The sequence below is a fragment of the Aristolochia californica genome, unplaced genomic scaffold (genome assembly GCF_029961685.1).
Source record: "Aristolochia californica isolate CCGP_79_NKW_82.1479 unplaced genomic scaffold, dmAriCali1.0.hap1 SCAF_6, whole genome shotgun sequence".
Classification (NCBI taxonomy): Eukaryota; Viridiplantae; Streptophyta; class Magnoliopsida; order Piperales; family Aristolochiaceae; genus Aristolochia; species Aristolochia californica.
The window spans coordinates 4075760-4096555 of record NW_027182257.1 but is presented as its reverse complement, the minus strand read 5'-3'; the positions used below and the strand labels follow the sequence as shown (position 1 = coordinate 4096555).

The following is a 20796-nucleotide window of genomic DNA, read 5'->3' as shown; positions in this document are numbered from 1 at the left end:
CTTGATCTTTAGTGAGTTTGAATCGGGTATCGAGTTTAGGTCACCCAACCATGGTCACTACCATATTAGGCCTATATATAAGTGTATCAATCAATGCATACCATCCACCTTACCTTAAAATATAAAACGCGTCCCTTTACTCAATTATATAAAATTAAGATACCTTTAAATAAATAAATTAATACCGGGTCCCTTTCGTTAAAAAAATAAAAATGAGGAAAAACATTAAATTCCCATAATCTAATCACAATAGCCCGCACCTTTAATCCCTGCAACCCTTCGGAAAGGGCAATTTGATAATTAAACAAAATCCAGGGGCAATAAGCGACACCTGAGACTCGTCAGCTTTTTTTTGCTATTTTTTTTTCTTTTCCAGGTTGGCGGTGGTCGGTGGACAGGATACGCCCCTTTTGTAAGGTGTCTGCTCCAGCGCATGTTAGTCTAGAGCAGTCGCTGTTGGTTCGATTTTCTCGAGGAAAAATAATTACAATCGTAGGCAGTCAAAATGGACGAACATTTTGCTTTCTGGGGATTTTATTTATCACTTTTGCTTTTTACTTTTTTCGCCTCTATCACTATACCTTTTTTAAAAGTTATTCCGCCAAGCTACATAAAATCGTGGACCACGAACGAGCACACCCATAGTTTTTCGACTCAGTGAGTTGACTCGAGACTTACTACTTGAAGCTACTGAGTCAGGTTTAACCACATCAGACATGACTTTGGCTTTGGTGCTCAATTCCATGCTCCAGGCCTATGGATGGGATGAGTGGTTTCTTTCCACACAAACTAAGGAATACTTGGTCAGTCTTATTGGTCTCTCTAAATCATACTAGGAGAGATAAGGGCAGTTACATTTTTTTATGTGATTAGAAGAGATGGACTGGACCACTCCCACATAGACTATCGTTCAAAATCCAACACTAACAGGGTTGTCTATTATAATGGGTCTCATATGAATGAATGACAATGATTTTGTCACGAATAAATTAGAAAAAAAAATGTCCATGTTACAAACAAATCCATGTGTCAAAATATACTCAGTTAGTGACAAAGAAACAAAACTTTGAACATGAAAATTTGACTATTTGTGTCTTATTGAGAATTGTTTTGTTCTTATTTTAATACTCTAGGTTGGCAACATCTTGAGTTGTGATAAGAGAGTTGATGTAATACCTTTGCCATTTGCCACCGCATATTTTTGTCACCACTAGGATGTTGGCACCATTTTAACCAACTCTTATAATATTAATAAGCTTATAACATTAGATTTTGAAGCGTCCACGTAAAATGGTTTGGGTTTTGTACAATTTGTTTGGTTTAAGTTATTTACTATCGAGTAGTGGTAGAGTCGGAAAGTTTTGCAAGGGGCTCACACTATCCCTTAGGAGGGAAGGGTAGGGGGGAAATTCATTAAGAAAGCATTTTCATTTTATTTTTTTAGGGGAGGGGGACCTTGCAAGTGAGTAAATGATTGTGATAGTCTAAAACCTTAAGTTATCATAATTACTTATTTACTAGTGTCATGAGGTGAAATGACCGAATGGAACATGCACAGTTTTTATAATTAATTTTTATGTGAATAACCTTTGGGATATTAAATAAATATATAGTATTTAAACACTAAATTCAATGGAAATTATTATTAGTCTTATAGGGAAAATAGTAAAGAACCGGTAATAGCCTTATTTTTAAGCACAAAGGAAAAAGAAAAGTGAAATAGAAATAATTTCAAGATGTGTTTCTTCAGTTATTCTTTGTCTTTATAAGATCAACAAATTAATTAGCATAAATAAATTACAAAAAAATAAAAAAAAAAACTATAATAATTTAATCAAAAGAATTGACATGTGCAAACCGGATTTAACAAAGGAAAAGTGCATGGGTTCAATTCAATTGCAAGAAGGTGGTTAATAAGGGGTGGGCACTCATTAGGTTTGAGGAAGCTTTTGAAAACCAGGTTTACCCTATGAACTTGATCCTCAAAACTATCTTCGCAAAACATCATAACGAGGTTAGAAATTTGATTCCAATCCCGCATTCAAGAATTCGATATCTTTTGAGCCCCCATTCAAGAATTGGCATACACTTTGTTTGAATGGCCAAACTACCTTCAAATGGTTAATAGAAAGAATTAAAAGCAGTTTAGTTGGAAAGGATTAGTAGAATCCATTAAAACTATCAATCCAAGAAAGCAAAAAAGATCTTTACAAGCAACTTTTCAAATAGGCGTTCAAACAACTAGAAGATTGCACAAACAAAGTAAGTGATATAGGCCACATGAATGGTGATTACTAAAGACAGTGTGGTCGACCATCTGAGTTCTAACAACTCCACCCAAAAATGCTAAGAACGAAGATCTAGAGCCTTGATCTTATCACTTTAGGTATCCAAATATTATATATAACCTACTACTGTGATCAACAACTCAAAACCAGAATGTTAATTTTTTCTTAATTTTTGAAATCCGATTTGGTTGGATTTTACCAAAGGACTAAAGGTCATTTTCAAAGAAAAAAAGTTAATTTTTTGAATGTTTGATCTTCATCTATTTAAGCTATTTCATTCAAAATCATACACAACTTTCCTATAGTGAAAAATGTATTCTCAAGCTCCATGACGCCCTCAAACTCGTGATTTTCGATTTGTAGAAAAGAAGCCAAAACTAGAGGTTTTCAAGGAAGCAAAGTACATTTACTCACTAATTTTAAAATAAATTGATTGTGGTTGGATTTTTTGTAACCAACTTTGATATTACTTTGAAGCTATTGCATTTAGGTTCAACTTGTGTTTTGGCTCTAAGTCTTTTAAATCTCTATGAGACTTTGAAATCTTACTTGACATTAATTTTTTAGCTCATATCACTTTAATAGAATCACTTAGGACTACATGTATTCACTTTTGTTATCATTATTATCAAAATAGTCTAATTAGAGGTATTTATGTGCCATACCTATAAAACAAATTATCATTCCATCGTCAATTCAATCAATTAGTTTGTGTGATCTTATTATAATCTGTTAATCCTTTTTTTAAGGGCCTAGGAGAGGGTACCTAGTTGCTAACCAAAGTTCGAGTGTGTCTAGGTGTTAGAATTCAGACCTTTGGGGACTTTTGCTATAGATGTCATTAGGTAGTTGAACATAGTTGTAGGATTGGAAGCCCGATTGATATCTAAACCATCGACATTGATTAATGATCAAGATTGAAAAGACCTAATCATCAATTGACAAGTGGCCAAATTCAAACCTCTCGATGGTCCAAGTATGGAGGTTTAATCAAATAATTAGTCAGTTGTCATAATTAATGCTTGATCTAGATCAATTATTAAGATCATACCCTAGTTAAAAGTTAAGATGAAGTGGATTGCAACGAGGCCACCATCAAAATCCAATTAGAGAAGAAGATTAATTAATTTGTGTTGAGTTTATAAAAAAGAGAAATACTTCATTGACTTAATGTAATCAGAGTACATGAACCCCTATTTATAATAGAGGAAAGTAGTAGAGTCCAATTACAATTAAACAACCCTTGTCCCGATTACTCCCAAACTCTAACACTTAAAGATAAGTCCTAGCATAATTAAATAACTCAACATAAATAGAAGACTAACATAACTAAAACACCTTTAAACTGAAACTCCTCTGTGAGACCTCCTTCTATAATGATTGTGACTCTGTAAGACTTCTTATTGTGAGATTCATGTAAGACACTTCCATATTTGCTCTTCAACACTCTCCCTCAAGGTGGATTTCATAACTTGAGCCTGCAATGAAAAGGATTATTGGTCTTCAATTTTCTTTTATTGAAAAAATTCTTCACAAATACAATTCTTCATAGAAGCAAAAACTTTGTCTTTTGTGCTTCCCCTTTCTTGAATATTTTGGTTACATAAAACTTACCATAATATATAAAATAAAAAACCTCTTTCTTGTACTTCTTATTCTACTTCTCCCCCTCAAGCTGGGAGGTAATAGCAGTGATCCCAGTTTGAACCAAAAAACATAGATGTAGTAATAAGCTCCTCCATTACGATGTCCCAACCCAGGCATCGACTCTCAAAAGTAGAAATGGGTGATAAATGAGTAATGCCTGTCATTCACAAGACGGTAATAAAAGACGGATACATAAAAAAAGTCTTAATGGACTTAAAACACCAACATATATATTGTTGATCAATAACAGCAACTAAAAAAGTGAAGCAAAAAATTCGGCTTATATTTGGAATTTTCAATGCAATAGGATACCAACATGCCCTTTGATTATTTCAATGCAAATATATCCTTAAATGTAGATCAAATTGATAAAAAAAAATTCTCCTTTGGAAACTAGACTTAGATAAATTTAATCTAAGTATAACTTCTCTTCATAAAGTATACTTCTTTTGAGATAAATAATCTGATAAATTTCAGTCTCTGTAATTTGACCAAACTAAGTACTTTTTGTCCTTTTGCCAGCATGACCATTGACTCTTCCAAGATTAATGTTTCCATATAAAAAACTCAGATCGAGAATTGGTTAAATAGTCAAGAAAATAGACTTACAGATCTTTTGTTTGATATATAATTCTCTATATAAAGTCTCGTTCTTGATAGCATAAAATGGCTCAAAATTTGAATTTTTTTGCTACTGCTCGCAGTCTGACCTTTTCTACTTCAAATATCGATTTATCTTTGTAGATAACTCCGATTGAAAAAATTCGTTTTTCCTTGGAAAGTAGACTCGATTTTTTTACTAAAGAGTCTCCTATTCATGTGCCTTCTTGGTTTATTTTTTAATAAATTTCTATTGAAGCAATAAGATATTACACTCTTTAATTTTTTAGGGGGAAAGAGGTATTGGAGTGGAAAATTTTCCATCCCTGAAAAATTGGCATAAATACGAGAATGTTTTGGTCAAGGAAATATTGTTGGTTTCCCATTTTTCCTTACGATTTCTAATTGACAAGAACACACCCTATCGTACTATTGTTTAGAAACTGAATGAAAATAAAAGTAAGAATTTAATAAATTTGGAAATAAACTAGAAGACTCATGTGATATTGGGATTAAAGAATAATTTTATTTGGATTAGTTATTATAAAGATCTTGAATTTTTTAATTAGGAATTAAAAAAATTATCATTTGGATAGTCATTTTGGGATGAAATTTGGACCCAACTTCACATGGTATCAAGGCAGGTGTTCAAACTTGGTCCTCGCCCAAACTTTCCTGCACTTAAATTGCTTTTAAGAGGAACAAAGATCAATATCTTGCATCTCCATTTGTTTCCAATTCATTTTTTTCCTTTTCACTTTTTAGAAATAAGAATCAGAAAAAAAAAAAAAAAAAAAAAACCATGTAACGAAGAGTGCTTCCAGCTTACAAAAAATCTCCATTTTCTTATCGTTTTATTCCAAAACCTGCACCAAATGGACTCGACTCTCAATTCAAAAATCGGCAAAGTAGACAAACAGAAATCTTAAAACTGTTTTAGCAAGACCAAGAAGAGATGAAGCAGCTACTTCTTCACAGCGCGACACGATTTCCTGATCTGCCCTTTATTAATGTCTGTGACGACGTCGACGGTGCTGAGCTTGACCATGGCGTTGCCAAAACGCATGGGAAAGTTTTCGTCTCGAGCGAGGAACTTGACAATGGAGCTAGTCCTATCGTCCAGAGCCAAAGCCTGATCAATCTGGAGGATTCCCCTCCTGGCTAATGTCTCTATGTAGTAGGAATTGTCCACGACCAGCGCGCTGTTGGAGTTCTGATCCAGGTTAACTGCGTTGTCGACAGTAGAGAGTGTGGGACAGCTTTTCATCAGATCCATGACCAGCTTCGGATCCATGGTTGGGTCTGGTTTTCTGGTGTTCTGAAAGTTGTATAATCGGTTCTGGAAGAGAGAACAGTGTGCGATTCCCACTGTGTGTCCGCCTGCAAGTTTCAGGTCAGCAGAAGAAATTAATTCCTTCGTAAACGGAGAAGGAGATCACATATCAAAGAGTATCGAAGGTTTTAGATACCAAGGAGCAGAACCATGTCCACGACGGAAAGTCTCTTCCGAGAAAAAGCTTGGATGGAATCAGTGACGGAAATGGAGGGTGAGGGGAGATCGACGTTGCTGGCCGAAGAGACTAATCCATCCAGCCTCCCCATTGGCACTTCGTATCTTTCTCCGCGACTCTGCATGCAGCAGCAATCCTCATGTTAAGAAGCTGAATTAACAGCAAAACCAGAACTCCGATCATATAATATTATTCTTATACGAACTAATTCAACGGCGTCTCTCGTGGCAGCGACGATGATATCTGCGCAAGAGACCACCCCTGGGCAAGCTGCCTCCACCGCCGCCTTTGCATCGTCGACGATGTCATAACCCCTGACGCTCCGGTTGGGACCTGCGGTTTTTTCACTATTTGGGACGTCCAGCAGTATCGACGCATCACACCCCTGCATTTTTTTTTTTCCATTACAGAGATCAAGAATCTAATTCGATTGCAAGAGAAGAAACACTTCAGTGTTGAAAACAAGACAGACAAGTAATCATGTCTTACTCGAACAAAGCAATCGTGGAACTGCAATCGGAGAAGGGCAGGAGTGATGGTCTGGTTACGGAGGAAGTGAAAGGTGACGACTCGTCTGATGATGTCCTCGACGTCGGCGACACCACATTTCCCGTCATAGTACCCATACTGGAGCGCAGCTCCGCAGAAACCAGGACAGTTGGCTACAACCAGTAGAAGCAGGAACGTGATGGCTTCAACAGAAATCTTCATTCTACCAAGTTTGATCTTCTCTACCAACGAAGAAGATCACGTTGCCTGGTGGAAGAAGAGGCCTCTCTCCTCCGTCTCTTTAATAGGAACGAATTCTATCGACGTGATTGTATACAGTGGAATGCACGATTGAACTGCACTGCATGCAGGCACATCTCTCTTGTCTAGAGGAGTGGGCAACGTGCTAATGTGAACTAGGTTTAATATATATGAGCTCAGAATACCTACTCCGAAACCTTTTTATAATATTTGAGAGAAAGACCATGGACCCTTTTCATGTTGTCACTTGGTCCAGTTCGATCTCATTAAATGACTTCTTTCATCCAAATCGTTCAACTTACTTCGATTATATGAATAAGAAGGGCAGAAAATCTTTGATTTGGTCGAAATTGGCCTTTCCTTGCTCTAACTTAGTATTCTATCTTGCCTTCTTCATTATAAGGAACATGTGTAGAAATTTGTTCATGGAAACATGATAAAGAAACAAAAGTGTTGAGCTCAATCCCGGTTCGAGCTCGAGTTCAATTAAAGGTTCGACGCTAAGCTCGAGCTTGATGTTTTAAGGTCACTGATCACTGAAAAACGGTCTTACATGACCAGAATCAGGGTCAGAAAAGCTAATTGCAACAGAGAGAGGGAGTTTATTCCAATCTTGCAATCACCACTTGTGGAGAAGACCATGGAATTCCTCATCGTAAAACTAGGATATACTGAATCAGAAAGGACCCACTGAGAGAAGCCATACAAGAAAGATGGAACAAATCAAAGGCCACTTCAAATTCAGTATAAATTCAACCAAAATTCAGAAGAAAGCAGTTTGGAGTAAAAAAATAAACTGTTGGGAATAGAGAAAATAGATTAGAGCAAGGTCAAGGTGCACCTGTTTATAAAAATGAAAAAACCACCCTTCACTTGATTTAACTGAAGATAAAGAGAGCAATTAGAAACAAGAGGATTCACCCAAAACATCTAAAATACTTTCCTGCTCAGAAATTAGCTTCTTGCACTAATTGACTTCTTATTCTACCATGCCATAGTCCCTGCTATTCGGAGGAACCTTCTGCACTAAGAGTTTCAAGAACTAGAGTTCTGTAACTCTTCTGCTCACTCTCATTGAAGCTCTTACAAATAGTTATTTCCCTGTAGGAGTTGCATGTCCTACTTCAATTCCTTATTCAGTCTATGGTCCCCAACTAAAAAAAAAAAACCTCTAAAAAGAAAGAAAAAGAGGGAAAAGTGGGATTGCAATTTTAGATATTTTCATTTCCAATCTAATGTATTGTTGAAGAAGCACTACACAAAAGGCAAATCTATTGCTAAAATATTTAAGCCGAATAAAAAATATCAGGCTGTAATTAGCTTTGTCATAAGAAAAATACCCAGCTAATAGTAAGAGTTAATACTTCAAGGCAGGATAGCTCGAACCCCACAAATATATATGACAGACTAAGTGGGAAAAATCCATCAAAACAATGGATTACTACAAAAGCACAACAGCATAATGCACCCAGCACTCAGCATAAAAATTTTAAACTCCATAATGTGGCTGCCGCTAACCCTTTTCTTCTGTCAAGGATTCTGAACTAAGTCCCACAGCTAATTATGCAGTGCTATCCTTCCGGTGAAACAAAGAAGAAAAACAAATGAATGTTAGCTAGAAGGCCAGTGACCATCTTCTGTTTCCAAGATTGTGCTTCCACCACTTGTTGCAGCACATAGAGCCTTCCACACAGGAATCAGCATTTTAACTGGTGGTCGTAATTTCTGTCAATAAAATTGAATCATGATAAGCCAACAAGATATAGAGACTCAAATCCTCAACTCCATTACTTGTCCAGTTTAAGCTGCATGTAATTGCTACCAGTGGGGTAATTAAGCTTGATAAGAGAGAGTAGGCACAAGAGCAGACTGACGAATACAGAAAACGTTACAGTAGGGCCAAAAGCATAGAACCTTCAATCAAGATGTTTTAGGATTTGCTACAGAAACTTTTTTTTTTTCTTGCCTGCTAAACTAGGGTTAACTAGGTCTCATTAGAAACAGGTAAGTCAACATCCCTATTACCAAGGATAATTGATTGCTCTATCAACTATTAAGTCATAAGCTTTATTTCTTATTCACAGGCTCAAAGAAAAAGAAGATGGGGTAAAAATTGTAGAGTTGAAAAAGGCCTAGCAACTAATTCACCTGGCATATAGTAAATCAGATCGGAGGTAAAAAATCCTGTACCTAACAGCAAGATGGTTGGAACAATGCTTTGAACATGACGATGATTGTCAGGACCATGTCAAGCAATAGTGGAGGCAACAAAAATTGAACTACCTGGAAAACTAACAGTAGTTCCGGTTCGCCATGTATAAGTAATGCAAGGCTCCAATAACAAGTAACAGGTGTAACACATTCATTTAGTATAGGTTTCAAAATCTTCCCGCTGGGAACAAACCGGTGCTTAATTTTTCCACTGCAAAAAAAAAAAGTCAACAAAGTTTCAGAAGCTCGGATGTCTTCCAAGAATTACAACCCAGCAATCTCAAGATTTAGAAAGCAGAGAACAATGGTACGGCATTTTGACTACACAACTATCTGTTTAGCCATCACAACTTGCACCAGCATTAAAATATATTAGTTTATGAAGTTATGAATACCTAGGTTAGGCAATCAATACTTACATTAATTTACGAAGTTACGAATATCTAAGAGTTAGCGATCAAGACCATCAAGGGCAATTCATTATATTCTCTGTTCATGTGGCAGAATATAGCTCAACAGAACACTCAAAATAAAATTAAGAGTTATGCTACCACACAGTACTACAGTGGCGAAAAGTGACCCGATCATATCATCAGAATTTTAACTCATGGACGACCATTACTATCAGTTTAGAGTTCCTAGGTATGTATAAGAGGCATGAGATGAATATGCTAGTCCGGATCCACTATCACACCACCATTATTATTCCCAGGTATACAAAATTGTCAGTATGACCCTAGTACAAAAAAATAAAATAAAAAAATCAGCTTTTGCTGTCATAGAACTTCCAAAATCATCAGCTCTCATATTTTCACAAATAGGCTTCCCAAATCTATCCCTGAACTTTTTTTATGCATAACCTATTCCCAAATTTATCCCACAACTTTTTTATGCATGACCTATACGAGTGTCATCAAAACACAACAAATTCCCTGTCCATCAACCTCAAATACCCCTCATGTCTCAACTCAGCCTCAAGAAACACCATCTCAACCAATGCAGACATGTATGTCACATCATTATCTCCATTCAAGGAACTCAACATCCTCTGAAGTATGGAAAAGGCCAATTCAATTACGGGATCATATCTCCTGTGAACATCTGGCTTCTTGCCACTAATGATCATTTTTTTATTTTTACTTTAAAAAAAAGATATAAAAGAGAGTTCATCAAGAAAGAAGAATATAAGCCTTCCTGCAGGAAGAAGTACAAGCTACAAATAAAAGAAGTAATTAACCAATAACTTTAAAAATAAACAAATTAATTCAAAATAAAACAGTGACTGACAACAAGGTGTTGCCAAATGGAGCTGGATCTAGCAAGCTGGTCAGTTATATGATTCCCACTTCCTATGCAATGTTGCATGATAGGATCTAAGTAGAGATGATATCCATTATCTTATTATAGCTGTAAAGGATGATCAAAGCTCAGCCCTTGCAAAAGTAAAGCAACCTTTTTTTTTTTAATGCAAAATCCTCTTTTTGTATTTGCATCAGCATTATATCTGAGCTAGTACATAAATAAGCTTGTCGCTCTTCAAACAATCCTTTAAGTGTGCAGTAATATCCTGTCGAACTTTTGTTATCCTGATGAAGACAAATTGTGAGTTCACACAAGTCTCATGAACATAACCACCACAAATTGCCAACCAGATGTCTCGAGCTGTCTCATGGTGCATGAAATTAGAACTAATGCAAGATTCCATGCTGTTTATGAGCCACAGCATAACAAATTTACTATCCCAGGCCACTATTCAGATTTCTTCCCAACAGGAGAATCTTCTAAAATCCAACTTACTCTCCAATTGAGCAATAAGATAGATCTGAATTCCTATCATTCAACTATACTTGGGTGGTCTAACTATTCAAATCTCCCAAGATTATTGACTTAGTTGATTTGCTATTTTTCCCTTCGAATAAATTCCCTCAGGCATCACTCATACACACTAACTGATACAATTCCTGCTACACACAGGATCCATAGATTAAGCAGCAGATAACTTGACATCAGCAATGACAAAGTTTTACAAAGAGATCAAGAAGATCAGATTTTTTAACAAAAACATTATTAAAAAAGACACTATGCACAGTGCAAATGAAAGAAATTAGCTAAAATTGGAGGAGAATTAAAGGAGCCCACATATAAAAGAAGAGATATTTTCCCAAGTTTCACTAGTTCAGAGGAAAAAACTCAGAGACACATAAGAAAGCAACACCCTAGAACACCAAGGGCATGGAGCAAAAAAAGAATAGAGCAAAATAGGAAGCTTTAAGCTTGTAGATGATACAATTGAACCAAAACAGGAGAAAAGATCAAAAGGGGATTACAAAAAGGTTTAACAAACCAGAATCGGTCTTGCTGAAAAGAAAATTAGATGAATGTATCAGATTTGGGGGAAAATGAGGAGAAAAAGCAGCCTTGCTGCCTTGGAGAAAGTGCCAGAAAATCACATCCTCCCTCTTTTTAATCAGGGTTATAAATGATATTTTACAAAAGGATAAAAATACCTCTCAATACTCAAAATTACATATCTCCTAAAATACATGTCTAAATTGAATGAATATTGAACCATAGATAAAATAAGACATTGTCTATCTAACAGACATACTATACAAGAAAAATATAATATGATAAATGACTAAAATACCTCTGAATTGGTATTTTAACATACCCCCTCAAGCTGGAGAATAGATATCAAACAATCTCAGCTTGCCACTGATGGATACATGTTCATTTCTACCCAAAGGCTTGGTAAATATATCTCCCAACTGGTTTGAAGATTTTACATAAGTTATCACCTTCCCTTGCATAACTACATCTCTAAGGAAGTGGCGGTCAACCTCTAAAAGTTTCGTTCTCTCATGGAATACAAGGTTGCTGGCAATAAAAATGGTTACCTAGTTCTCATAATTCATAAAACCAAATTCAAGAAGAACATACTTAATCCACATAAGCTCACTAACTGTGTGAGTCATTGCTCAATACTCGGCCTCTGCACTAGATCTAGCCACAACTATTTGTTTCTTACTTTTCCAGCTTACCAGGTTGCCTCCAACAAAACAATAGTAGCATGCGTAGAACATCTATCTTACACCCAACATAATCGGCATCAGAATATCCTAGTACATCAACTTTCCCATTTTTAGTATACAAAAGACTTTTTCCAACTACACCCTTCAAGTAGTTTAAAATCCTCTGAGCAACTTATAAATGGACTATATGAGGATTTTCCATGAACTAGGTCACAACTCCCATGAAAAATAAGATATCCGACCTGGTAACTGTAGCATAGATCAGTTTATGTACTAACCGTTGGTAATGAGATTACCCTTGAGTGTAGGACCCTGGGTGTCATGCTGATTAAGATTAACTTCCATGAGGGTGTCTATGGGTTTATCACCTAATAAATCATACTCCTGTAACACATCCAATATATATTTTCTCTGAGAAAGAACAATACCTCGCTTGCTACAAGCAATTTCAATACCACAAAAGTACTTGAGAGAGCCCAATTCTTTGTCTGGAAATGTGTGGTCAAATATTGTTTAACTTCCGTAATACCATCAAGATTATCACCTAATAACACAATATCATCTACATAGACAACCAAAACCACCATATTAGTCTTCCTTTTAAGTAGGAACATGGAATGATCACAATAGCTCCTATAGAACCCAAACAGTAGTACCACAACACAAAATTTTCAAACCAGGCCCACCGATTCTGTTTAAGTCCATAAATAGCCTTCTGCATCTTACACACCTTTCTTGTCTCCCCCCTAAGCAACATACCCAGGAGGCTGCTCATATACACTTCCTCATGTAGACCATATAGAAAAGCATTTTTCATATCAAGTTGAAAGAGAGTTCAACCCTTATTAAAAGCCACAAAGATTAAGATACATATCGAAGTAAGACGGGTCACAAAAGAGAATGTCTCAAAGACATCAACTCCAAAAGTCTGTGTATACCCATTCGCCACTAGTCGTGCTCTATACCGTTCAATAGAGCCATCAACCTTATATTTGATAGTATACACCCAACGATACCTTGACAATAGCCACTTTTGCGGGTGGATCACATAGACGCTACGTTCCCCGAGACACCAAAGCACTCATCTCATCATCCATAGTTTGTTTCTATTTCGGAGAGCATAAGGTTTCCTACACTGAACAAGTTACGTAGGAAGTAGGTAATGACATAGCAAAGGACTTGAAGGATGGGGACAAAAAAATAAGAGACACATATTTGGATATCGGATGAGAAGTACAAGATCGTTTATCTTTCCGTAGACTAATGGGCAAGTCCAAATTAGAGACAACAAGATCTACAGGCAATGAGGAAGCTGGTGGATCATGAGAAAAGAGCTCTATAGAGGTAACTACTGGAGGCACTACAAAGTATGAGAACGACGGCTATAAACACGGAGAGGCAATGAAGAACTCAATGAAGTTGGTACATCCAAAACTGCAATAGGAACAGGACTGTCTAAAGGAGACTCAAGTGAGACAAAAAGCTCAATAGAAGATGAAAAATATAGAGCACTTTTAAAGAAGTTACATCAGCTAACATATATGTCTTCCATCGAATAGGATCATAACATTTGTACCCTTTTTGTCAACAAGAATATCCTAGAAAAACACATTTGACAGACCGAGGAGACAACTTATCAACCTAAGTTCCAAATATATGAACAAAATAAGTATATCTAAAAATACAAGGAATCACATCAAACAATTTACAATTTGGCTTTAAAATATGAAGAGGAGATTGACCACTCAAAACAGATGATAGCATACGATTAATCAAGTAGCATGAAGCTAAAACTGCATCCCCCCAAAAGGATTTAAAAACATATGTAGTAATAATGTCCTTGTAACCTCAAGGAGATGTCTGCTTTTATTCAACCACCCCATTTTGTTGTGGTGTATAAGGGCAAGACATTTGATGGATAATACCATGAAAAGCACAAAATACTGAAAATCTATGATTAAGATATTTCAAACCATTGTTAGTACGAAGAACATGAATACAAACACCAAATTGATTCTTTATTTCATAGAAAAAATTGAGGAATACATCAAATACTCTGGACTTCTCCCGTAAGAGATAAACCCAAGTTACTCTACTAAAATCATCAATAAACGACACAAAATATTTAAAACCAAATAGGCTACGAATCCAACACGGACCCCATACATCAGAGTGAACTAATTCAAACAATTTGCTACTCCGACTAGAACTAACTGGGAAACTGGAGCGAAGATGACTTCCAAGTTGACAAGACTCGCAATCAAATAAAATATTGGTTGGCAAAGAAGGAAAAGGCTGACTCAGCTTAACCGATGATGGATGTCCCAAACGCAGATGCCACAAGTAAGAAGACTTTGCAGTAGTGAGTGTCACAGCTCGAGAAATGGATACATCATCCAGCATGTAGAGCCCTCCCTTCTCATGTCCTGAACCAATCATCTTCTTCGTCAGCAAGTCTTGAAAAACACAAGAAGTAGGATAAAAGGTTATTGAAAGGTTTAAAGATTGAGTTATATGATTCACAGACAAGAGATTAACTGGAAACTTTGGTAAAAATAAAATAGAATCTAAGAACATTTGTGGAATAGAGTGTGAACTATAACACCCCCCCCCCCCTCCCGGAATGGGAGAGGTGGATCAACTAAAGTAACTCGACGAAATGAATGAGATGGATTAATAGACTGAAATAAAGGGAGCATACCTAACATGTGTGTAGAGGCTCCTAAATCAATGATCCAAGAAGGGGAATGGGAAATATTCAATGCAGTCATACTTGTACTAGCCATCGTGGCACTCGCTAAGGAAGGAGGAGTCTCAATAGTGAGAATTGGTAGATGGAGCAGTTAGTTGACCCAATTGTCACATTTCATAAAAATAAAAAAATAAAAAGTTGACCCAATCATCGTACTAACTAGTGAATTTCCTCATAGGATTCAGTGTGTGTGAGGAGGTGTCCTTATCTATAACTATAGAGTTGGCCTAGGTAGGCTTACCAATTTTTTTCCCAACATTTCTCATAAATATAAGTAGTTCTACCACAATTAACACATTTCCAATCCCCTCAATCATTCCAGCCTCGAGTAGAGAAAGAGCGACCTCTACCTCTATTATTACCACCAAGATACTGACCATCAAATTTACTAGGAGAATATTGGAAGTTAAAAGCAACTGCTTCTAAGAAAGCTCCACCAGACTCATTTACTATTGTACCTTCACCTTGAAGAACTCTATAAAAATATTGTTCAAGGGTGGTCACATCCTCATTAGCCAACAACTAGGCTCGAATAGTGTCATACACAGTCCCCAAACCATCCAAAAATTGGGCTACTTGAATGTGATTTTCTTTCTTACAAATGTGTTCAACATCTGTAGTAAAGGGAGGGATGTACTAATCTCTTATAGTACTCCTATCATCTCAATGAAGTAAACTAACACTAATCTACCTCCACGCTTCATATTAAAATACTCATAGATCCTTTACAAATTACTTTCTTGAGATAAAGTAAAAGCTAAGGCAGTCCACATTGCCTTAACAATGCAGTAACTCAATATCTAGTCACTAAATTTGGACTCCATACTGTTGACCAACCAGGTCATTACTAAATTATTTTCTGCCACCCAATCTTCAGTAATAGGCACAAGGGGATCATTTGTTATATATTTAGTTATTCTTTTGGCCCTCAAATATATCAAAATTGATCTAGACTTGTTCACATAATTCGATCCATTCAACTGGATCATAGTTATTTGAATAGGCTAAGAGAATCTCACACCTGAGCTCCCAGTAGTCCTCTGGACAACAACTTGTGTGCTAGATTCAGCCATTAAATATCACAAAACACCACAATTTAGTACAATAGAGCATCAATCAACCAAAGAGAAACACTTTCCCCAAATTTCAATGCTTGTGCAGTCAAGTGAGCTCCACACCGAAGTCAATTAGGGAAATTCAACACCCAATTTATTCAATTTCCAAGCAATAGTGATCAACTTCAACAATTTAGACCATAAATCAATGAAATAAAGACCTAATTGCAATAATTCAGATGATGCAAGCCATATGAATGATGACACAAGCATTAGGGTTAATGATGTAGGCAGATTTGAGGAATTTCTTCAAATTGCGATTATCAGACACCTCTAAATCCTAAAATCAATCAAATAGAAGCAATAATCATTAGCCAAGAGGGTAAGACAAGCAAAAAAAGGAAAAAATTGAAATTTTTAACCTACTAATCTAGAATTCAAGGAAAAACCTTCAAAGGAGAGAAGGTCCACAAAATTGAAAGAAATCAGCCCAAGATGTGTGTTACTGCTCTGATACCAAGAAAAATATGAGATTTAGGGAGAAAATAAAGAGAAAAAGAGACCTAGGAGAAAGCAACCTTGCTGCCTTGAAGAAAGTGCCAGAAAAGCATGTCCTCCCTCTTTTTAAACAGGGTTTAAGTGATAATTTATAAAAAGACAAAAATACCTCTCAATACTCAAAATTACATATCTCCTAAAATACATGTCTAAATTGAATGAAAATTAAACCATAGATAAAATAAGACATGGTCTATCTAACAGTCATACAATGAGAGAAAAATATAATATGAAAAATGACCAAAATACCCCTGGACTGGTATTTCAACAGATTTGTTTGGCTGAATACATCTCCTAAAAGATGCCATACATCCGCTAACAATTTCTTAGAGCTAGAATATAACTCCTGTATATGCCTCACATTGACTTTGCAGACACTAAAGGACTATACTATTTGCCAAATAGCCCCTCATGTGTTAATCAACCAACCGATCACCAATGTATTTTATGTGAGCCCTTCTTTTTTCTGTTTAGCATCAGTCTTTCAACAATGGGACATAAACATGAGGAGCTCAAACTTCAGACACGTTTGTTTTCGTTTCTTTTTTTAATGAAACGTCAGCAAGGCTTTAAAAAACAGAGCAGCCATCAATCTGGGGCTTGGCCAGTTGCGGTCTATCCGTGTTTGACCAGATCAATAAGTGGTTAAACAAAAATGGTTTAAATACCTGTAACATAACTAAAGTTTCAAATGTAAGTTATTTCAATACATTAAAATAAAATAGTAGTTGGGCATACCAGTTATAGGTTTATCAGCATATGAGAGAGGTCATTACTGCAAATCTTTCCCTCAACTTCACATATTTTACTCTCTGACTTTAAATTTCCAAAATCAATACCTGGACCACAGGCCAGATCCACTGGATTGTAACAAGAAAAGGTCTTTAAACTGGACTGTATAAGAACTGGAAAGGATTCTGTGTTCCAATTCACCCAGGTTGAACTAACCACTTCAGTCCAGTTTTTATAACATTAAACATGATTATCAAGGAAGCTTTTTTACAGGTCAAGACCAATTAAAATAATTTGTAATTTTTTTTTAGTGGAATGGTAGTAATTCCGAAAATTTAAGGTTGGTACTCTGAGAAACTGATTTAGATTTTTCTCAGCCATATTGAATAAACAATAGGTGAGATCACATATAGGTTTTGAAGAGGAGGACATAAATTAAGGAAGCAGTAAGAGATCCTAATTAATAAGAAATGTGAAAGAAAAGACAACAAAGAGACTCCCGACAAGAAAGCCTTACAAAGGAAAATAGCCTCAACAAGTTCTAGCAGGCTAAAAAAACAAAGAAACTGAATTCAGTCGCACTTGCCAAATATCAAATAAATAAAATAAAACTAAAAATGCAAAGTTAATCTGCTCTTTCAAAAACCCTACACTTTTGTGTGGATATCATATCCACTGGTTAATACAACTTAAAAGGAACTAGGAAAGGCAAAAAGAGTGTGAGCAGTTTTGGTTTTGCATAGCCGAGAGATGAGACTCGGATAGAACATAGAGAGAAAAAAGAAAAACAGGAAAGAGAGAACAGGCCTGGAGAACCACCGAGAGTAAGAGAGGTAGAATTGGCTGCCAACTACTAAATCTGCATGGCCCCTCCATCTACGTTTTATATTATGAGACAAGATTTGATAGTTTCACGAAGCAGCATGGGGCTAGTCCTCTCTTATTACTTGAAGCGTGAATGAGACCTGTCTCCCTTATGTGAATGGGTTCAAATAACCCTTCCCAGGTGATTCTAGGTGACTAGCCCTATGATGCTTCATGGTACTCAACAAATTCTAACTCTCAGATATGTCACTGACTAAAACTTAAGATACAGGGTAAAAGCTAAAATTAAAAAATTAAAACTCAAAAATAAACGTAGAGTGGACCACTAAATAGCTAATATTGCAACTATATCCTTCATCTTCTAATAAAGCAATGGAGAACCAGAGGAAAACAGATGATCGGCAGAAAATAGAATAGAGTGAATGACAAAGAGACAAAGAAAAGAGATTAAAGAGGAGAAGAGGCTTCATAAAATAAATAAATACATAAAGAGAGAGAGAGAGAGAGAGAGAGAGAGAGGGAGGGGGGTATGTTTGCTTACTCTCATGCAAGAATGGCTTAATCCACTCGATCGGCCATTCACCTTATTTATCTAAATCCTTGAATGACTTAATACAATTAACTGCTATACCCTTGGTCACAAAACTAAACAGTTAAACACGTCAGCCACAAGACAACAGCTCTCACACAAGTACATAAAATTCACCAAAAACTGAAGAGTTTCTTCACCAGACAGGATAATTTTGCCATATGTTTCAGTTATATCATATTTGCTTGACAATCAGGAGTATAAATGTAATTTCCACTTTGTCCTAAATAAACGAATCATGAAAGATTTTGCAGTTAGGTTTTTCATGTCTAATCCTCTTCCCCTTATCTTTTTTTTTTTTTTTTTTGGCAGCATTATCTTTTTCTTCTTTTAATCCCTCTCGATTCTAATCTAATTACCAATTTTATTATTTGTTTTCCTCAATAAAACTTTAGTTTTATAATAACAAAAATATATTGATGCTTACAATAACAAAAATATACAGATGCAACAAGATGATTTCCTCCCACAGTGTCAGAGCACAAAGAAAACCTTCAGACAGGATAAGAAGATCACCTCATATAATGTGTCTCAAGTTGTACTCCTAACGATGGCATAATAATAACAGACTCTGACATGAGACAAGGTAAAAATGATAAGGTTAATAACTTGAAACTGTACCAGGAAATAGTAATATGAGAAAAAGGGGAAGTCTCCTGTATAGAAGATAAGTTCAATCTGTTGATTCAAATGTATAAAACAAGTATAGATTTTTAATCTTTTGCACCTTTGTCAACTGAAAATCGGTATGAAGATCTGATAAGGATGACACCAAGAGAAATAATCCATAGAGAGCCAGTACCAAGTGACTCCTGCTGTGAGCAAAGTTACCATATCAGATAAACGGTACATGCACTGAACCAATGTCTTGTGCAGAAGCAGAACCAATTATACATAAATAGCTCCAACTTTATTTACTTTATTTGGTGAAACACATTATACACCAGAGTCAAAGTAGGGATAGAGCAATCACAGATCCATGAAACAGACATATTTCAGAAAGAGTAAGATGCAGCTCTGCAGCAAAAAGAAACCTTAGTAACAGATACGATTAATTACCTTGACCATTAATAAAGAACAGATGTAGACCAAAAAGATACCACTAACAAAGCATAAGAGAAATTTTCTAGCAATTCTCCTCCGAACATGAATATGGTGCACATCAACAGCTTGAGAAAATCCATTTTCAGCGTCATGAACGTAAGTATATCTGCCACTAGCAAGAATTCAAGGAATGATCAGGTATGGCAGCAAGGCTGGTTTAGGACAACACGACCCGCCACCCAACTCCCCTCCTCCCCCCCCAACATGTAGCCATTCTCAACCCGTCCATCCCCGCCCCACTGCCTTTTACAGTCAAATGTAAGAAAATCATAAATAAAACCGAAAAATCTTCCATGATAAATAAAAAAAGTCATAAACATAGGCATTAAACAACTAAAAGTTATTAAACTGAAACTCATAGATGCTCAATTACTTCAACCCCGTCCCCTCTTTCATTTTAGTCGCCTACCTCCTATTTTAAACTACAATTAACCAGAGAAGATGAAGATAAAATCTAAAAGATAAAACAAAGATATGCTAAAAAAACTGAAGTACGCAACAATCCACACTCTTCATTATGAATCCTTAATGGTACTGAAGAAAGACAAACTTACATGTTTTCAGAGATTATCTCTGAACGCTCCATAAGAAATCTGACGAGATATGATGGCGTAAAAAAGTTAAGAATATAAGAAATTAGGAGAACAACAGGGAAAACCTAGAGAAACGACATCCACCATGGTTCCAGTAAGAAAGAAAGAAAACCATCTCAAGCAAAAACTGGGAACGAGTAACGACGATCAGAAAGCGTCCCCTCCCTAACTAAGAAGCTAGTTCACATTTCCCTCATTTGAATTTAAATGGATGCCCATATCTGTAATCAAAAAGGTCATGTTATATGTATTAAAGGGCTTTTTATCGACAAAATTAAAGTTCATTTACTGAGTTTAACATCAAGGTTACTATAAGGCAATTTTTCCATATTTCGGGGGTTTAAAATAATCCCTATAAGAAAAAAAAAAATTCTCTGGCTTATCTTTTACTACCTTCTTTTTCAACAAATTTTTCAAGGAAATTGTTTCCAGCATTAAGAACTAGAAGGTGGATAATTTCAAGTCATCATCTTCTTTATGGGGGGGTTAGTCCCCCAAATGGATACATGAAGTTCAAGTTCATGTCCAACTCCGACACGAAGATCATGT

General features: G+C 36.0%; 2 protein-coding genes across 4 annotated transcripts; both read right to left on the bottom strand.

Moving 5' to 3' along the window:
* Positions 1-5499: 5499 nt before the first annotated feature.
* On the bottom strand, positions 5500-6757 carry LOC137934356 (peroxidase 60). The gene is made up of 4 exons (XM_068778639.1): positions 6536-6757; positions 6252-6431; positions 6005-6164; positions 5500-5915 (listed from the first exon to the last, which is right to left on the bottom strand). Exons 1-4 carry the CDS (start codon positions 6755-6757, stop codon positions 5500-5502), a joined length of 978 nt encoding a protein of 325 aa, XP_068634740.1.
* A 1355-nt stretch (positions 6758-8112) lies between these two features.
* Positions 8113-20434, bottom strand: LOC137935169 (uncharacterized). Of its 3 annotated transcripts, none has more exons than XM_068779852.1 (6): positions 20209-20434; positions 19610-19766; positions 19278-19365; positions 19067-19121; positions 9080-9218; positions 8113-8521 (listed from the first exon to the last, which is right to left on the bottom strand). In XM_068779852.1, exons 1-6 carry the CDS (start codon positions 20238-20240, stop codon positions 8408-8410), a joined length of 585 nt encoding a protein of 194 aa, XP_068635953.1. In that variant the 5' UTR covers positions 20241-20434; the 3' UTR covers positions 8113-8407. The 3 variants fall into 3 exon arrangements, with proteins under 3 accessions (XP_068635953.1, XP_068635956.1, XP_068635957.1); XM_068779855.1 differs by having other exon boundaries at positions 19278-19362; XM_068779856.1 differs by having other exon boundaries at positions 19610-19760.
* Between the last annotated feature and the right edge of the window lie 362 nt (positions 20435-20796).

Excerpts from the sequence above, each read along its gene's own strand:
- LOC137934356 (XM_068778639.1), bottom strand. The coding sequence starts at position 6,757 with ATGAAGATTTCTGTTGAAGCCATCACGTTCCTGCTTCTACTGGTTGTA. Across the intron at positions 6,432-6,535 it reads TCCACGATTGCTTTGTTCGA|GGGTGTGATGCGTCGATACT; the intron begins GTAAGACATGAT and ends AAAAAAATGCAG. Across the intron at positions 5,916-6,004 it reads GGACATGGTTCTGCTCCTTG|GCGGACACACAGTGGGAATC; the intron begins GTATCTAAAACC and ends TGAAACTTGCAG.
- LOC137935169 (XM_068779852.1), bottom strand. The coding sequence starts at position 20,240 with ATGGAGCGTTCAGAGATAATCTCTGAAAACAT. Across the intron at positions 19,122-19,277 it reads CCGATTTTCAGTTGACAAAG|AGTCTGTTATTATTATGCCA; the intron begins GTGCAAAAGATT and ends GTCTCATGTCAG. Across the intron at positions 9,219-19,066 it reads CTTGAGACACATTATATGAG|TGGAAAAATTAAGCACCGGT; the intron begins GTGATCTTCTTA and ends TTTTTTTTGCAG.